At 50.5% G+C, this 13,097-nt stretch overlaps 1 protein-coding gene across 7 annotated transcripts in view; it reads right to left on the bottom strand.

Moving 5' to 3' along the window:
* The window catches only part of PRR5L (proline rich 5 like), a 69,030-nt gene that overhangs the window by 45,231 nt on the left and 10,702 nt on the right, over positions 1 to 13,097 (bottom strand). For 3 of the 7 annotated variants that reach the window (XM_037040522.1, XM_037040523.1, XM_037040524.1), the window contains exons 2-4: positions 4,856 to 5,053; positions 3,770 to 4,059; positions 2,289 to 2,369 (exon numbers count right to left, since the gene is read on the bottom strand). In XM_037040522.1, the coding sequence (XP_036896417.1) occupies positions 2,289 to 2,369; positions 3,770 to 3,933 (245 nt within the window). In that variant the 5' untranslated portion in view covers positions 3,934 to 4,059; positions 4,856 to 5,053. Of the gene's footprint in view, positions 1 to 2,288; positions 2,370 to 3,769; positions 4,060 to 4,855; positions 5,054 to 5,943; positions 6,104 to 13,097 lie in introns of those variants that run through there. The other 4 variants (XM_037040525.1, XM_037040526.1, XM_037040527.1 and 1 more) reach the window with 2 other exon arrangements.

Genomic DNA, 13,097 nt, shown 5'->3' with positions numbered 1-13,097 from the left:
AACTGACCCTGTAAACAGGTAGCCTGGTGGTCCAAACTCATCCCACGGCTGTGTTTTGTTTGGCCTGGAGCAATGTTTGAGAAAATGTGGATTATCTATCCACATCTAAAAGCCAGGAAATTTCATATAAAAATCCCAGTTGCCTGTTCTTGAGAAATCCAACAAGATATCACTGAATCTGCTCTCGGCGTGGTAATCCCCTTTGGGCAGGGGGTGAGCTCTCACCTCCTGGCACTCAGGCCTCACCTACTTGGAAGACCTGCTTGGCCCCTGAAGGCTTCTGAGTCCGCAGCCCCTGAGCTAACTAGCAGGGCTGGTGAGATCTGGGGAGGCCTGCATTTTCCCTAGCTGCCCACGAACAAGGATTTTAAGCACAATTTCAGGATTGGTCTCCTGAAGTGAGGAACAATTAGCAGATTCCTGAGTCACTGTTTTTATTTATACTCCTATTGTGAGCTGAAGAACCTTCACGGAGAGGAGAGGCCAGAGTCTTAGTCCTTGAGAGTCAAACCGAGAGCCCAGCTTCCCCTCTGCCAATCAGCTTCACGGGACCTCAGTTTCCTCCTGCGTGGAAAGAGGACTTGGGCTAGATAATATTTATCAACCATTTCCACATCCGTGTAATTATTATGTGAAATTCAAGCAGCTGGGTAGAACTTTAACACAACTCTGTGTACTTCTGAGCTTAAAGGTTTTAATGAAAGCAGAGCTCTTACAATACCTCATTGACCCTTGACACGGGTCTTGAGTAAATGTAAACAGGACCTGAACAATGGCCTTGTTTATTGTTCTGCCCACTCCAGGGTTGGGTCTTTTGCCTTGATGTGTTGTACTTAACGCACCAGACAGGAACGAACACCAGGACATTAAAAGACCTGGAATTTAACCTCCTGTCCTGAGAGACTCGCCTGCCTCTCTGCCCTCACTTCACTCCATTACCCAACCTCTGGTGCTCTGAGCACGTGGGTCTTCTTTCAGTTCCTTGCTCATTGCTACCACAGGGCCTTTGCACCTGCAGTTCCCACTGCCTGGAGCCCTGTGCTCCTAGTTCATTCCATAGACGCACCACATCACCATTCCTCGCCTCCTTGGCAGGGCAGGGTTGTCATGACAAGGGCTTTCATCACTCGGCTGTGTGGCAGCTCTTGTCACAGCTGAACTTCTACGCATTGTAGGTGTGATTGGTTGACTGATGATTATCTACTAGATGGAATATACATTCCAGGGGAGCAAGGTCCATGTCTGTTTTTGCTCAATGTTGTCTCTCCAGTGCCTGGCCAATAGGGAGGCTCAAATATGCGATGAATGAATGAATGAAAGAGTGAATGAAAAGTTGACACTACTCTACTGAGAAGATTCTGAAAGACAGTGAACTCCTCAAGGACCTGCCCTGACTGGTGTAGCTCCGTGGGTTAGGCATTGTCCTGTAAAGAAAATGTCAACGGTTCGATTCCCGGTCAAGGCACATACCTAGGTTGCAGATTCGGACCCCAGGCGGGGCACACAGAAGAGGCAACCGATTGATGTTTCTCTCTCTTTCTCCCTCCCTTCCCCTTTCTCTAAAAATAAATAAAATCTTATAAGAAAAAGTCCTCCTCAAGGACCATGTCTTATTGAGGGTTGTATTGCCAAAACCTAAAGGAATGACAGTAACTGAGACTGATGTTAAAAGCTACCAGGACCAAGTACTTAGTGTGTTCAAACCCTGTTCTAACAGATTGTTTATATAACAACTCAATTTAACCTATGCAAGAATCCTATGGAAGAAGACACATTTTCTATCCCCGTTTCACATAAAAGGAAACTGAGGCACAAAAAAGTTGGTAAGTCACTTAGAAAAAAGAAAAGCAATGAAATCCCAAACAGTCTGGTTCCAACCACTAGGTATCTTGCCTACCATGGCGCCTAATGGTTGAGCAGGACACAGTCAATGTTCATTGACATGTTCAAGGATAGAAGACATCTACCCTTGTCCTGGCTGGTGCGGTTCAGTGGATTGAGTGCTGGCCTGCACACCAAAGGGTCACCGGTTTGATTCCTAGTCAGGGCACATGCCTAGGTTGTCGGCCAGATTTCCAATGTGGGGTGCACAGGAGGCAACCACACACTGATGTTTCTCCCCCTCTCTTTTTCCGTCCCTTCCCCACTCTCTAAAAATAAATAAATAAGAACTTAGCAGCCATAAGAACTGACAGAAGGAACAACAAGAACCAAGCAGAAAACAGAATTTAAGCTGAGGCCCCAGCGCAGGCCCACAGGAAGTGGCCTCTGGCCTGGGCTGTGTGTACCTGATATTTTCGTTCAGAGCATAGAGCTCGTTGCTTTGCAAGCCTCCACCTTTGAAGACGTTGATCACAGCTGTCTGGACGCTGCAGGGAATAGAAAACCCCTGGTTAGGGGATCTGCCTCCCTAGGGCCACCTCAACAAGCAGCCGAGAGCCAAGGGGGGCTGAAGGGGCCCAAACCCTGTGGCATAAACACGGCCACGTTTCCCATCCCTGGGACCCATCATTTTCCTCCCAGGGTGCCTGGAGACGGAGGAAGACTGAAGTCAAGAGGACCCCAAAGCAGCCCCTCCCCCGACATCCCCCTGCCAGGCTGACAGTCACCCACCCTCACCTAGCTCCCTGGCAGCCCTGCTGGGGAGTGGCAATGGTAAAGGTCAGGCAGTGGGATAGGCTCAGGAAACTGCAAGGTCAGCACCACCGGGCCTGAAAGGGTCTGTAAAGGTGTTTACTGCAGGCAGCAGCCGACCCACCCTGGGGCTCCTTCACGTGGGAGGCGCCGTCTTCAGAGGGCAGCCCCGGGCTAATAAGAAATGATCGTTCTTTGCCCTTTTTTTAAAACAGTACTTTCCTCAGAAGACTCCCACCTGGTGCTAGCCTCATTTGCCCCTTCCCTCCTGACCCCTACGAGGTGTACAGACAGTATAGTTAACCCCTTGAGGGGCCACAGTGAAGTCTCAACTCCGCCTTCTCTGGGACCCCAGCCCAATATTTCAGCAAGGAGCTGATCACAAGCTGGTCTTTACCAAGGGTTCCAGGCCTCTTTTTTAAAGAACATGGACCTGGTTAACATCAAAATATTTCAGAGCCCCTTCTCCCTTCCCATCATAAGTGTTGCTCATTCACTGAGAAAATCCATAATGATCCAAACTGCTGATCTAAAAGGAGTCAGTAATGCTTTCGAATCATGATGCATTTAATTTATCCAAAGAGTAAGTGTGTATCGTTTTGAAAAACTGTGGCCCTCAGGAGCACAAGACAAAGTATCGGCTCTTTTACTCAGGGCTTGGTGTGCACAGCTCAGCCGGACACCTTACAAAACAAGCCTAGAGCCTCCTCTCCCAACCACCTGTGACTCACTGGTGAGGTGACGGATCTCTGGTTTACGCTGCTCAGCTTTTCACAGATACCTGTCTTATCTCCCCAAAGAGGTGGAAGGGACTTGAGGTTATGTATATGGTCCCACCCTTGGGTCCTCTGAGTTGGGGATGTGACACATGAGCATGAACAGCAACTGCAAGTTCCAACCCATCTGTCTCGGGCTGGTCAACTGACTCTGCTAGCCCAGAGGCCGCCAGGGGTCCACTCTGCCTCTTCTAAAATGGATATATTCTCTGTAGGAAAACATCCTCTCTTCATGAATTCCCTCTAGAACCATGACCTTCTGAAGCAGGGATGTCAGAAGCAGCAGAAGCTTAGCCAGGCCCCGGACCTGCTCTGGCCCTTGGCCGGCCGCCCCCTCCACACCTGGCTGCCTCCTTTACCTGTTCCAGGCCGAGTTGGAACTCAGCTGCAGGGCCTGCCGGGCGGCTTGGAACCGGGGCAGGTCACTGAGCACCGGAGAGCTCATGAAGCGTGGTCTGGGCCTGCGGAAGGAGCCCATCTTGTGGAACTCGATAGGCAAGCCGGGGACGAAGCCGCGGGTCATAAGTCCAGGTGAGGGACGGCTTCTCCTCTGGACCAGAAGGTTCCGACTGCCCACAGAAAGGGCTTATCCCAGGGCTGCTGCCTTCAGGCTCTCAGGTGCTGGTAAAGCCACAAATTCAGCCAACATCTGAAAAGAGAAGGCAGCTTTTATTGAAAACTCCTAGGCTGAGCAGCCCACCTCTGAGCGGAAGTTAGCTGGGACTTTCCAGCCAAACTATCCTAAAAACAACTCTGGGACACCCCAGTAACCTCTGTACCCTGCAGGTTCCCAGTCACAAGCTTTTGGGTTAAACAGTGTGGTCACCCCAAAGTAGGAAGGCCGTGCCAATGGGGCCAAGTTGAGACCAGCCCTACAGAAAAGTGATTTCTAAGTGTGCTTGGCTGTGGTCCCTAGGCATACCCACCGAAGTTCGGGCACTGGCTGCATTTCTGTGGCCCCCACAATGCTGTGCCTTAAAAGACAGCCCCTGTGCACTGCTCAGTATTTCCTAACGTCTCTGTGCCTCTTCACTCGGGCACATCCACCACAACCCCTTACCCACCATCGACTCTTCCATCCCGTCAGAACTGATTTATTGAGTGCTTACTGTTGATTAACCACTGGTGCATCCGAATCTGTCTGAGACCTAGTCCCTGCATTTGAGGAGCTCATGGTCTACAGAGAAGATAACCATCTGTTTGTGTATTCATTCACACAAGAAATAGTTAGTGAGCACCTACTATGCAGCAGGCCCTCACTCAGGCCCTAGGGCTATAATGGTGGCCCAGGAGACTGTGGTCCCTGCCCTGTGCAGCTTACAGCCAGCGGGCCCTGTTCCATGTTGGCATTCTCACTCCCTTTCCCGGGCTTTCTGATTGTCTCTACTGCTCCTCTTACCCAGAATTCCTTCCTTTTCCTCTCCACTTATCTAAATCTAACTCACCTTGCAGGACTGGGTTCAAGGGTACAGTCCCCTGAGCAGTTCTTGGAACTTTATAGCTTCCTGGTTAATGGCAATGGCTTGGCAGTGAACCTTGGTTTGAGGCTCAACGAGGCCACTCCCAAGTTGTGAGACTGGGCACAATCCCAGTCTGACAGTCCCCAGCTGTCAGCGCTGAAAACATCACAGGACTGACAAGACCTGAAATGAGACCATGTGACATACCTTTCAGGGCTGTCTCCTTCCATCCTGACCGATCACTTTCTTTTTTTTTTGACTTTCAATTTTATTCTGTGTTGGTTTCAGGTGTACAGCTTCGTGGTTAGACAGTCGTGTACCTGACACAGTGTCCCCTCGACATTTCCAGTACCCGTCTGGCACCACACAGACTATATTCCCCATGGTGCACTTTGCATGCCCGTGACCAGTTGTAATTCCCAACTTTTCAGACCAACAATCGCTTTCTTCCTCGGCACCTCTGGACCTGTCATTTCAGTCCTTTATTCTTTAGTGAACCCAAAGTCCTAACTGATGCCTTAAAGTGAGTTTGGGAGCTGATCAGAGTGAAGAACGAAAGGAAACACCACAGACGTTAGAGTCACTTTTTTCTTGGGGGTTTTACAGCTTAGCCCAGAAGTATTCTCACTGCCACCTCTCTCGCCAGCTAGCTCTGCTATGTCCCCAGAACCAACGCTGCAAGATAAATGTCTCCCTTCAGGCTGGGAGAGGGTGGAGGGTTTGTAGCCCCAGCTGCAGCATTTGAAGAAGGAGAAACCGAGGTGTCATCTCCCGATCGGAGGCTGCTCTGGTCAGAAGAGGAATGAGGCTGTGAGACAGGCACAGAGGCCATCTAACCGGAGGGCGTGGGAGGGGTCGGCAGCTGTCAATACTGTAGGCAATGATCACAGTGACTATGAACTTGTAAGACCAAGAGCCAAAGAAGGAACGGCTTGCCCTCCACCTGTGAAATTTAAAGGGAAGCAGACTTACACCCCATTTTCTTTTACGGTCTTCTGTCCCTCCACTCCCTTCTCAGAATGAGTCAGTAGTGACAAAATCTAGCAGTGAACGCCGGGGACGTGATAACACACCTGCTCAAGTTTCAGAGGGTCTCAGGAACTCCACAAGCACCACTGGAATCTGGAAAGCGCTGTACAAATCAGCAAAGGCGGCACAGAAGCCATAAAACCAAGGACGTCTCTTCAGAATCCTTAAACTGCCCGGTTTGGGGATTTGACTCGCCCAGCAAAGGCCACACTATAAAGAGAGAATCCATTTAAATGGGCCTGCTAAGTGCAACTCATCTGTGTAATTACAGGATATTACTCCTTTTACGAGAATCTTAAACTTGAGGTGATGGAGCTGCCTCCCACTCCGTGGCAGTGGTACAGGAAAGGAGAAAGGTGAGCTGAGTGAATCACTTCGGGTGTTTACCTTCCGGCTGCCTGCCAAGACAACCACTTCTCCAGGAGGCTGTGTGACACCAGGGATCACAGGGCTGGCTCCTGTCCCCTCTACTTCTCAGGTGGTGTCCCCCCCAGGCCTCCCACTCCAAGCCACGAACGCATCCAGCAAGACACACAGGCAGCCTCATCCACACACTCAGTCACCCTTTTTCAAAAAGGGTAATTTTCAGCCAAAAGACACGAGGACTGCAGCTCCCACAGCCTCCCATCAGCTGCAGAGGATCACACAACCAGGAGCTTCCTCTGACTCATTTCTCACCGGAAATCTGCCACCCTCAGACCCTGACGGGCTGAAGACAACCCAAAGCCCACCATCCCGACTTCTGGACAGGTCTCCGCAGAGCACCCCAAGGAGGAAGCTGCTGGCAGTGCCATCAAGAGCGGCCAGAAGGGAAAAGCTGGTGCCCTACATCCCCCTTCTACCGAGCTGGCCCCACGGGCACAGGTGTGTCCTGAATTAACTGTGACAAATCAGAAAGCGACAAGACGGATGGGGCCTTGGAGGGCTGCCAACCCAGGACCCCATTTACAGGGGGCATCCTGTCCAGTGTCACCAAGATAGGAGAGGCTAGCGGGCTGGGACTCAGGTTCCCTGACTCCTGATCTGGCCCCCAACCCCGACCCAGGCCGTCCCGGAAACTCCTTGAAGACAGACACGGGGACTTACTCATCTCTGTATCCTCAAGCTTAGGCGTGCTGCTTGAGAGGCAAGGATGAAGGAAAGGAGAGACCCTAGCACAGCAACAACGGCCTGCCGGACAGGATGACAAAGAAGCTAAACATGCTCAGGCCTCACAAAACCCCACTGGAAAATCAGTGAAGTTAGTAACCTGCCAGAAGTCACACAGCTAATAATAAGTGGCAAGTCACGGAGAGGTGCCCAGACTGGCCTCATGCTACAGCCCATTCCCCCTTAGTCAAGCTACCAAACTCCACCACAAAATCAGAATTGAACAGACCAAGTGAGTCAGGGAACACTCAGTCGCAAGATTTCCTATCAAAATTTAAATCCCATGCCCCTGAGATAAACTGACATAAGAGACTCTATGACCACAATTCATGGGGGCAAGAGGAGTGGGATGAAAGGAGAAAGCATGGCCTGCCCTAGTTATACATCCTTTCCTTATGAGCTGTGTGACCTGGGGCAAGTTACTTAACCTCTCTGAGCCTCCACTTCCTCCTGCATGAAATGAGCACCCTAACAGTGACGACCTCAGGATTGCACGAGGATAAAAGCACTTAGAACAGTGCAAGGCAAACAGCAAATGCTACATCACTGCTTGTTAAAAACAAGCAGGAATAATAAAACAAATTATTTCTAAATTTCCATGCGAGGGCATTAGCAGGAATACGACAACACGTCCGCCTGCTTACGGTGAGTGAGCTCAGCAACACCTGGAAACTGCTGGGGAAGAGCGAGGTCTCTGGTCCCAGTGGTGGTCACAGTGCATTGGGGCCTCGCCTCTGCAGGCCTTTGGTAGCTCGTGGCGGTATTTACTGACCCTTCACATCTGTGTAGTGCGTTCCTCTCTTTCGGAGTGTTTCCACACACCATCACCCTTCTAAACCTTACTCTACCCCATAAGGCAGGTCGAGCAGGAATTCTGTCAAATTAGCAAACTGAGGTCCCAACGGGCTACGTGACGTGGCCAAGGCTGCAGAGCTTTGGGTCCAGGAAGCAGACCCAGCTGAGCGTCCCCCAACCTCAGGCCTGGCTGGCCATGTGCGCCCTGCTGGGCGAGTCTCCTTTCCCCTCTGTACATTTTAAAATATTTCCATGATGAAACAAGCTTAAAAAGGAGTTTGTACACACACGAACACATACACCTTAACTGAGAATAAAATAATTACCACCAACTTAAGAAATAGAATGTTACCTTAGAAATCCTGTGTGCTTCTACTTTCCCAATATCAGCAAACCTACTTATTTATCATAAAAAGGGTAAACACTCACAGAAGTCTATGACATAGAAAGCGTAAGGCCTCCCTCTGGCCCTGTGCTCATGCAGGGACGCGCTGCCCAGGACTTTCTGAGATGACAGAAACATTCTCCAGCTGTTCTGTCTGAGGTAACAGCCACCAGCCACGTGTGGCCGGCTACGGAGGCCTTCAAAAGTGGTTTCACGGCCGAGGAGCTGACTTTCAATGTCATTTCATTTTTAAGAACGATACATATGTGCACACTTATTATTTTAATACAAATGGGTAAATTGTTCTTCTGGCAATACGTCATGGTCATCTTCCCATATCACTGTATATTGATCTACTGCAGTATTTGTAATGGTTTCTTAACTATTTCATTTAGGCGATACCATACCTAGTTTAACCAGTCACCTACAGGTGGGTATTTCAGTCGTTCCCAGCTTTTTGTTCCTGCAGAGAAGGAGCATTATCTGCGCTTCTTAGCAACCACGTGAGCATCTGTGTGGAGCACATTCCCAGAAGTGGATCTGCTGGGTCAAAGGGCAGCTCTGACTCGCTCCACACTGAGACGAACACCCGCCCCCAGCACAGCCCAGAAAGTGCACTGGGCCTCGAGCTCCGAAGCAGGAGTGGCCTCCAGAGGCTTTGGAATGAGACAGACCCTGGCATCAATGCCCATTCTGCCACTCACTGCCTGGGGTGCGCAGGAAAACTGGTGCCCCAAAGATAGAGTCACCTCTTAGTCCCCAGGACCTCTGAACTTTACTTTAGATGGCAAAGATGTGACTAAGCTAAGGATCTTGAGGGAAGGAGTTTGTCCTGGAGGGTCCACGTGGGCCCATAAATACAATCACCTGTACGAGGGATGCAGCAGGAGACCAGAGACGGAAGAGGAAAAACACACAGGTTCACAAAGAGGAGAAGGTGATTCGAAGATCGGGGGGCAGAGACTGGAGGGATGTAGCCCCAAGCCAAGGAATGCCGGCAGCCACCAAAGCAGGGAAAGAAAAGACACAGATCCCCCAGAGTCAGCTAGAAATTGGGATGCTGTGGGCAGGAAAAAAAGGGAGGGAGGGAGGGAGGGAGGGAGGGAAGGAGGGAGGGAAGGAGGGAGGGAGGGAGGGAGGGAGGGATTGTCCCCTAGAGCCACTGGAAGGGATATATGGCCCTGTGACCCCCTGATTCTGGACGACTGACCTCCAGAGCTGTGAGAATAAATTGCTATTGTTTTTAGCCACCAAAGTTGTAGAACTGTGTCACTGCAGCCACAAGAAATGACGGCACTCACTGTGCAGCCTCTTCACTCTGAACTGCAGTCCCTACAGTTGAAAAATGGGAATAGCCAGACATACCTTGGAGAGTTGTGGTGACGAGAAAGGCTGCCTATGAATTGCCTGGCATGATTCCTGGAACTACGCAGGTTCTAGGCGCAGGTGCAGTAGAGGTTTGGGCAAAGGTGCCAGAGTCGCCCTTACTGTGGGACCAGGGCAACTGACTTAGGATTGGTATGGGGTTGGAGGGAATGATTTAAAATTGGTTTAAAATCGCCCTGGTATGCAGGAAGTACTTGATCCATGGTACCCATTACTTATTTTTATTACCACCATCACCACGGTGTTAGTCTGCTAGGGCTGCCGTAACCAAACACCACAGAGTGGAAGGCTTAAACGACACACATTCATTTGCCCACAGGTCTAGAGGCTGACACCAGCCAAGGTGTCAGCTGGTTTTGTTTCTTCTGAGGCCTCTCGCCTTTACTTGCAGGTGGCCACCATCTCATGGCACCCTCACATGGTCTTCCCTCTGCGTGTGGGCTTCCCTGATGTGTCTCTGTCTGTCTGAATTCCCTCTTCTCACGACTGGGTCACAGCCCTCCCTAACAACTTCATTTTAACTTCACTCCCTCCTTCAAAGACCCGGTTTTGAATACATTCACATTCTGAGGTGCTGGAGGCTAGGACTCCAACATAGAGATTTGGGGGAGGACACAGTTCAGCCCCCCACCGCCACCACCACCATCATCACCATCACAGAAAGTTCTTTGCCTAATGTCTGTTTAAAAAAAAAAAAAAGGCAGTGTTTTGGTAGGTGTTCTCTTCTGAAGGGCCAATGCAGTTAACATTTAGAAAATCGTGCTTCAGAAATTATTTAAAGGCTAAGTTTTTGGCGCTTAAAGGGTTCACATCCACTGTCTGGAAAGCTGGGTCCCAGATTCGTGAAGCACTGTGGCAGTTACCGGGTTATCAGCACTGCACACGCTGTCCCAGGCTCACCCAGCAGGGGCTTCTTTGAGAAGCTGCATGGTCAGCACGGGAGACGTGTTTCCTGGAGGAAAAGACGGTGCAGTGTTTGTTGCTCTCTCATCCCGGCTGCCCAGGCTGGGGCACAGGGAGGGGCACTGTCAGGGGGCAGGGCCCGCGGGCAGAAGGAGGTGGAACTCTCAGTGGAAAATGCAAATGAATTCCACTAATGCACCAACCTTGAGTCTGAAAAGGGAAGTAGATGAATGGCACAACTTAAAATAAAGAAGTGGGAGGCTTACAATGACGCTGAGGCTTCCAGGAAAAAGCCATTCTGCGTGTAAACAGCAAAGTCAAAGAAAACTGAGCACAGTCTGATGTGACCGCCCCAAAATGAGGAAAAGCCAGTTCCCAGGGGAACCAGGCAGGCAGCCGGCTTACACGCTCCCCCTCAGGACCTCCCAGCGTCAGGGTCCCCAGCGCAGAACTCTGCCCTGGGACTGGAACACGGGAACCAAGGGCCACGTCTTTCAAGACTTAGACAATGTCACTTCACTAGGTAGGCCCACTTTCCAACCGCAGCCAGAATTCTCTTGGTGACGACCACGACGACGAAAATGGCAGAGCCATTCAATCAATAAGTTCCGGTCATGGAGCAGACACAGAGCATGAACTCTCTCAGTGGCTTTAAAATGACTGTTGGGGGTCTTCACCCAAAATTGCCAGTGAAATAGGTCATCTCAGAAATCATCCGAGTGCACCGATCGCATTTTGGGGAAACATATTACATGTGTACCCATGGGTACCGAGTCAACACGGACCACATGTTTCACGTGTGTGTATGTAGCACTCAAAATGTGTGAACGCCCTTGTCTGATCTTCACGACCTCCAGGATGCTATTACAGGCCCCATTTTACAGAGAAGGAAATGGAGTGCCAATGGAGTGTAACCTGTCAAAGGTCACATGGCTTGTGACAGGTGGTACTGGGGCCAGAACCCAACAGTCCAAGACCCACCACCCTCACATCACCCTGGAGCCTCAATGCCTTCACAGGCTGTGCAGAGCTCTTAGAATAAATCCCCAAACCCCATCCTCACGCCCTCACCTCCCACCACTGCAGGCAGGCTCACTGGTCTTCCTTCCTTTCCCCGAACACCACCTGCTCTTGCCTGCCCCAGGACCTTCGCACATGCTGCGCCCTCTGTGTGAAATCCTTCCCACCCACTTCTCCAGGTTCAGACCCACACCTTTCATCACCAGTCCTTCACTCGTTCGCAGAGGCAGGCCCATCACCCCACAGACCACCCTCCTCACCTCCTTTGTTGTCCTGTCACAATCTGCCACAACAAATCCTACAGAACGACTTCTTACTGTTTTTGTGCAGTTCGTAAGGGCAGAGAATGTGTCTATCTTGTTCTCAGATGCATCCCCTGGGAGTATAGGGTAGGAATTCACAGATATTTGATGAATGAGCAAATGAACCCACCATGTGAGAGGCGCCATAACTGGGAGGGACACAGGGACGTACGTGTCACCTGAGAACACCAACACCTAAAATCACGGGCGGCTTTACCATATGAAAACATCCTTGTATTGAAATCAGATCACCCTAGGTGTAAATCCAGCTTCTACAATGTATTAGCCAGTGACCTGGGCAAGTGACTCGAACTCTCTGCATCTCAGCTTCCTCATGTGTCCACTCAGTGTGACACTGCTCTCCACATTGTTAAGATCAAACGAGATGACCTAGTTCATGGCCTGGCCCCTAGAAGGGTATCCACCCCCTGAAAAAACTGTAGCTAGCAGTGATATCTTTAAACAACACTGTGCTTCACTAAACCGTCATAGGCTCCAAAAGGCGACAGAGAGCCGGGGGAGGGGGGGGGGGCACGGGCCCTCTCACACATTGCTGGAAGGAGAGCAGTGTGGGGCAGCTGTCCCGAAGGGAGATCTGACAAGACCTACTGAAATGACACACACTGTGGCCTCTGACCCAGCAGTTGTACTTCCAGGAATTTTACTCCAGGCATGTCACGTGACTTACATAACAAGGGATTTCACGGTAGCCTTCTCTATACCAGCAGCGGGTTGGAAAGAACCTGAGTGCTCGGCAGCAGAGGCCCAGCCATGTAACCCGCGGTGTCCCGTGTGTGGGAATCCTGCAGACGCTCCGAAAAGGCGAGAGCTCTCCAGGCACCGGTCGGGGTGCTCTCCCAGGGACACTCGCAGGGGTGTCCAAATGTTTAGTGTCTCTGGGCCACCTTGGGAGAAGAAGGGTTGTCTTGGGCCACACATTAAATACACAAGCACTAGTGAAAACCGAAAAGACAAAAAAACCAAACAAACCCATAATGTTTTAAGTAAATGTACGATCTTGTGGTGGGGCGCACTCACAGCCACTCCGGGTCACGTGTTGGACACTCCTGCAAATGAAAGTCTGCTAAATAGCTAAATGCAGAATCCTGAGTGGATACATTATGCTTCCATCAATGAAAAAAAAAAGAGCATTTACATATTTTATTACGTGTGCACAAAATATCTTTGAAAGGACAAACTGGAAACTGCTAACCCTGGTTCCCTGCAGGGAAGGGAGCTGGGTGGCAGAAACATCGTG

Source organism: Sturnira hondurensis, unplaced genomic scaffold (genome assembly GCF_014824575.4).
Source record: "Sturnira hondurensis isolate 20B ecotype Veracruz unplaced genomic scaffold, ASM1482457v3 Scaffold0002638, whole genome shotgun sequence".
In the NCBI taxonomy this organism is placed as follows: domain Eukaryota; kingdom Metazoa; phylum Chordata; class Mammalia; order Chiroptera; family Phyllostomidae; genus Sturnira; species Sturnira hondurensis.
Note: the sequence above shows the minus strand (reverse complement) of the source record. Positions and strands in the feature narration are given on the sequence as shown.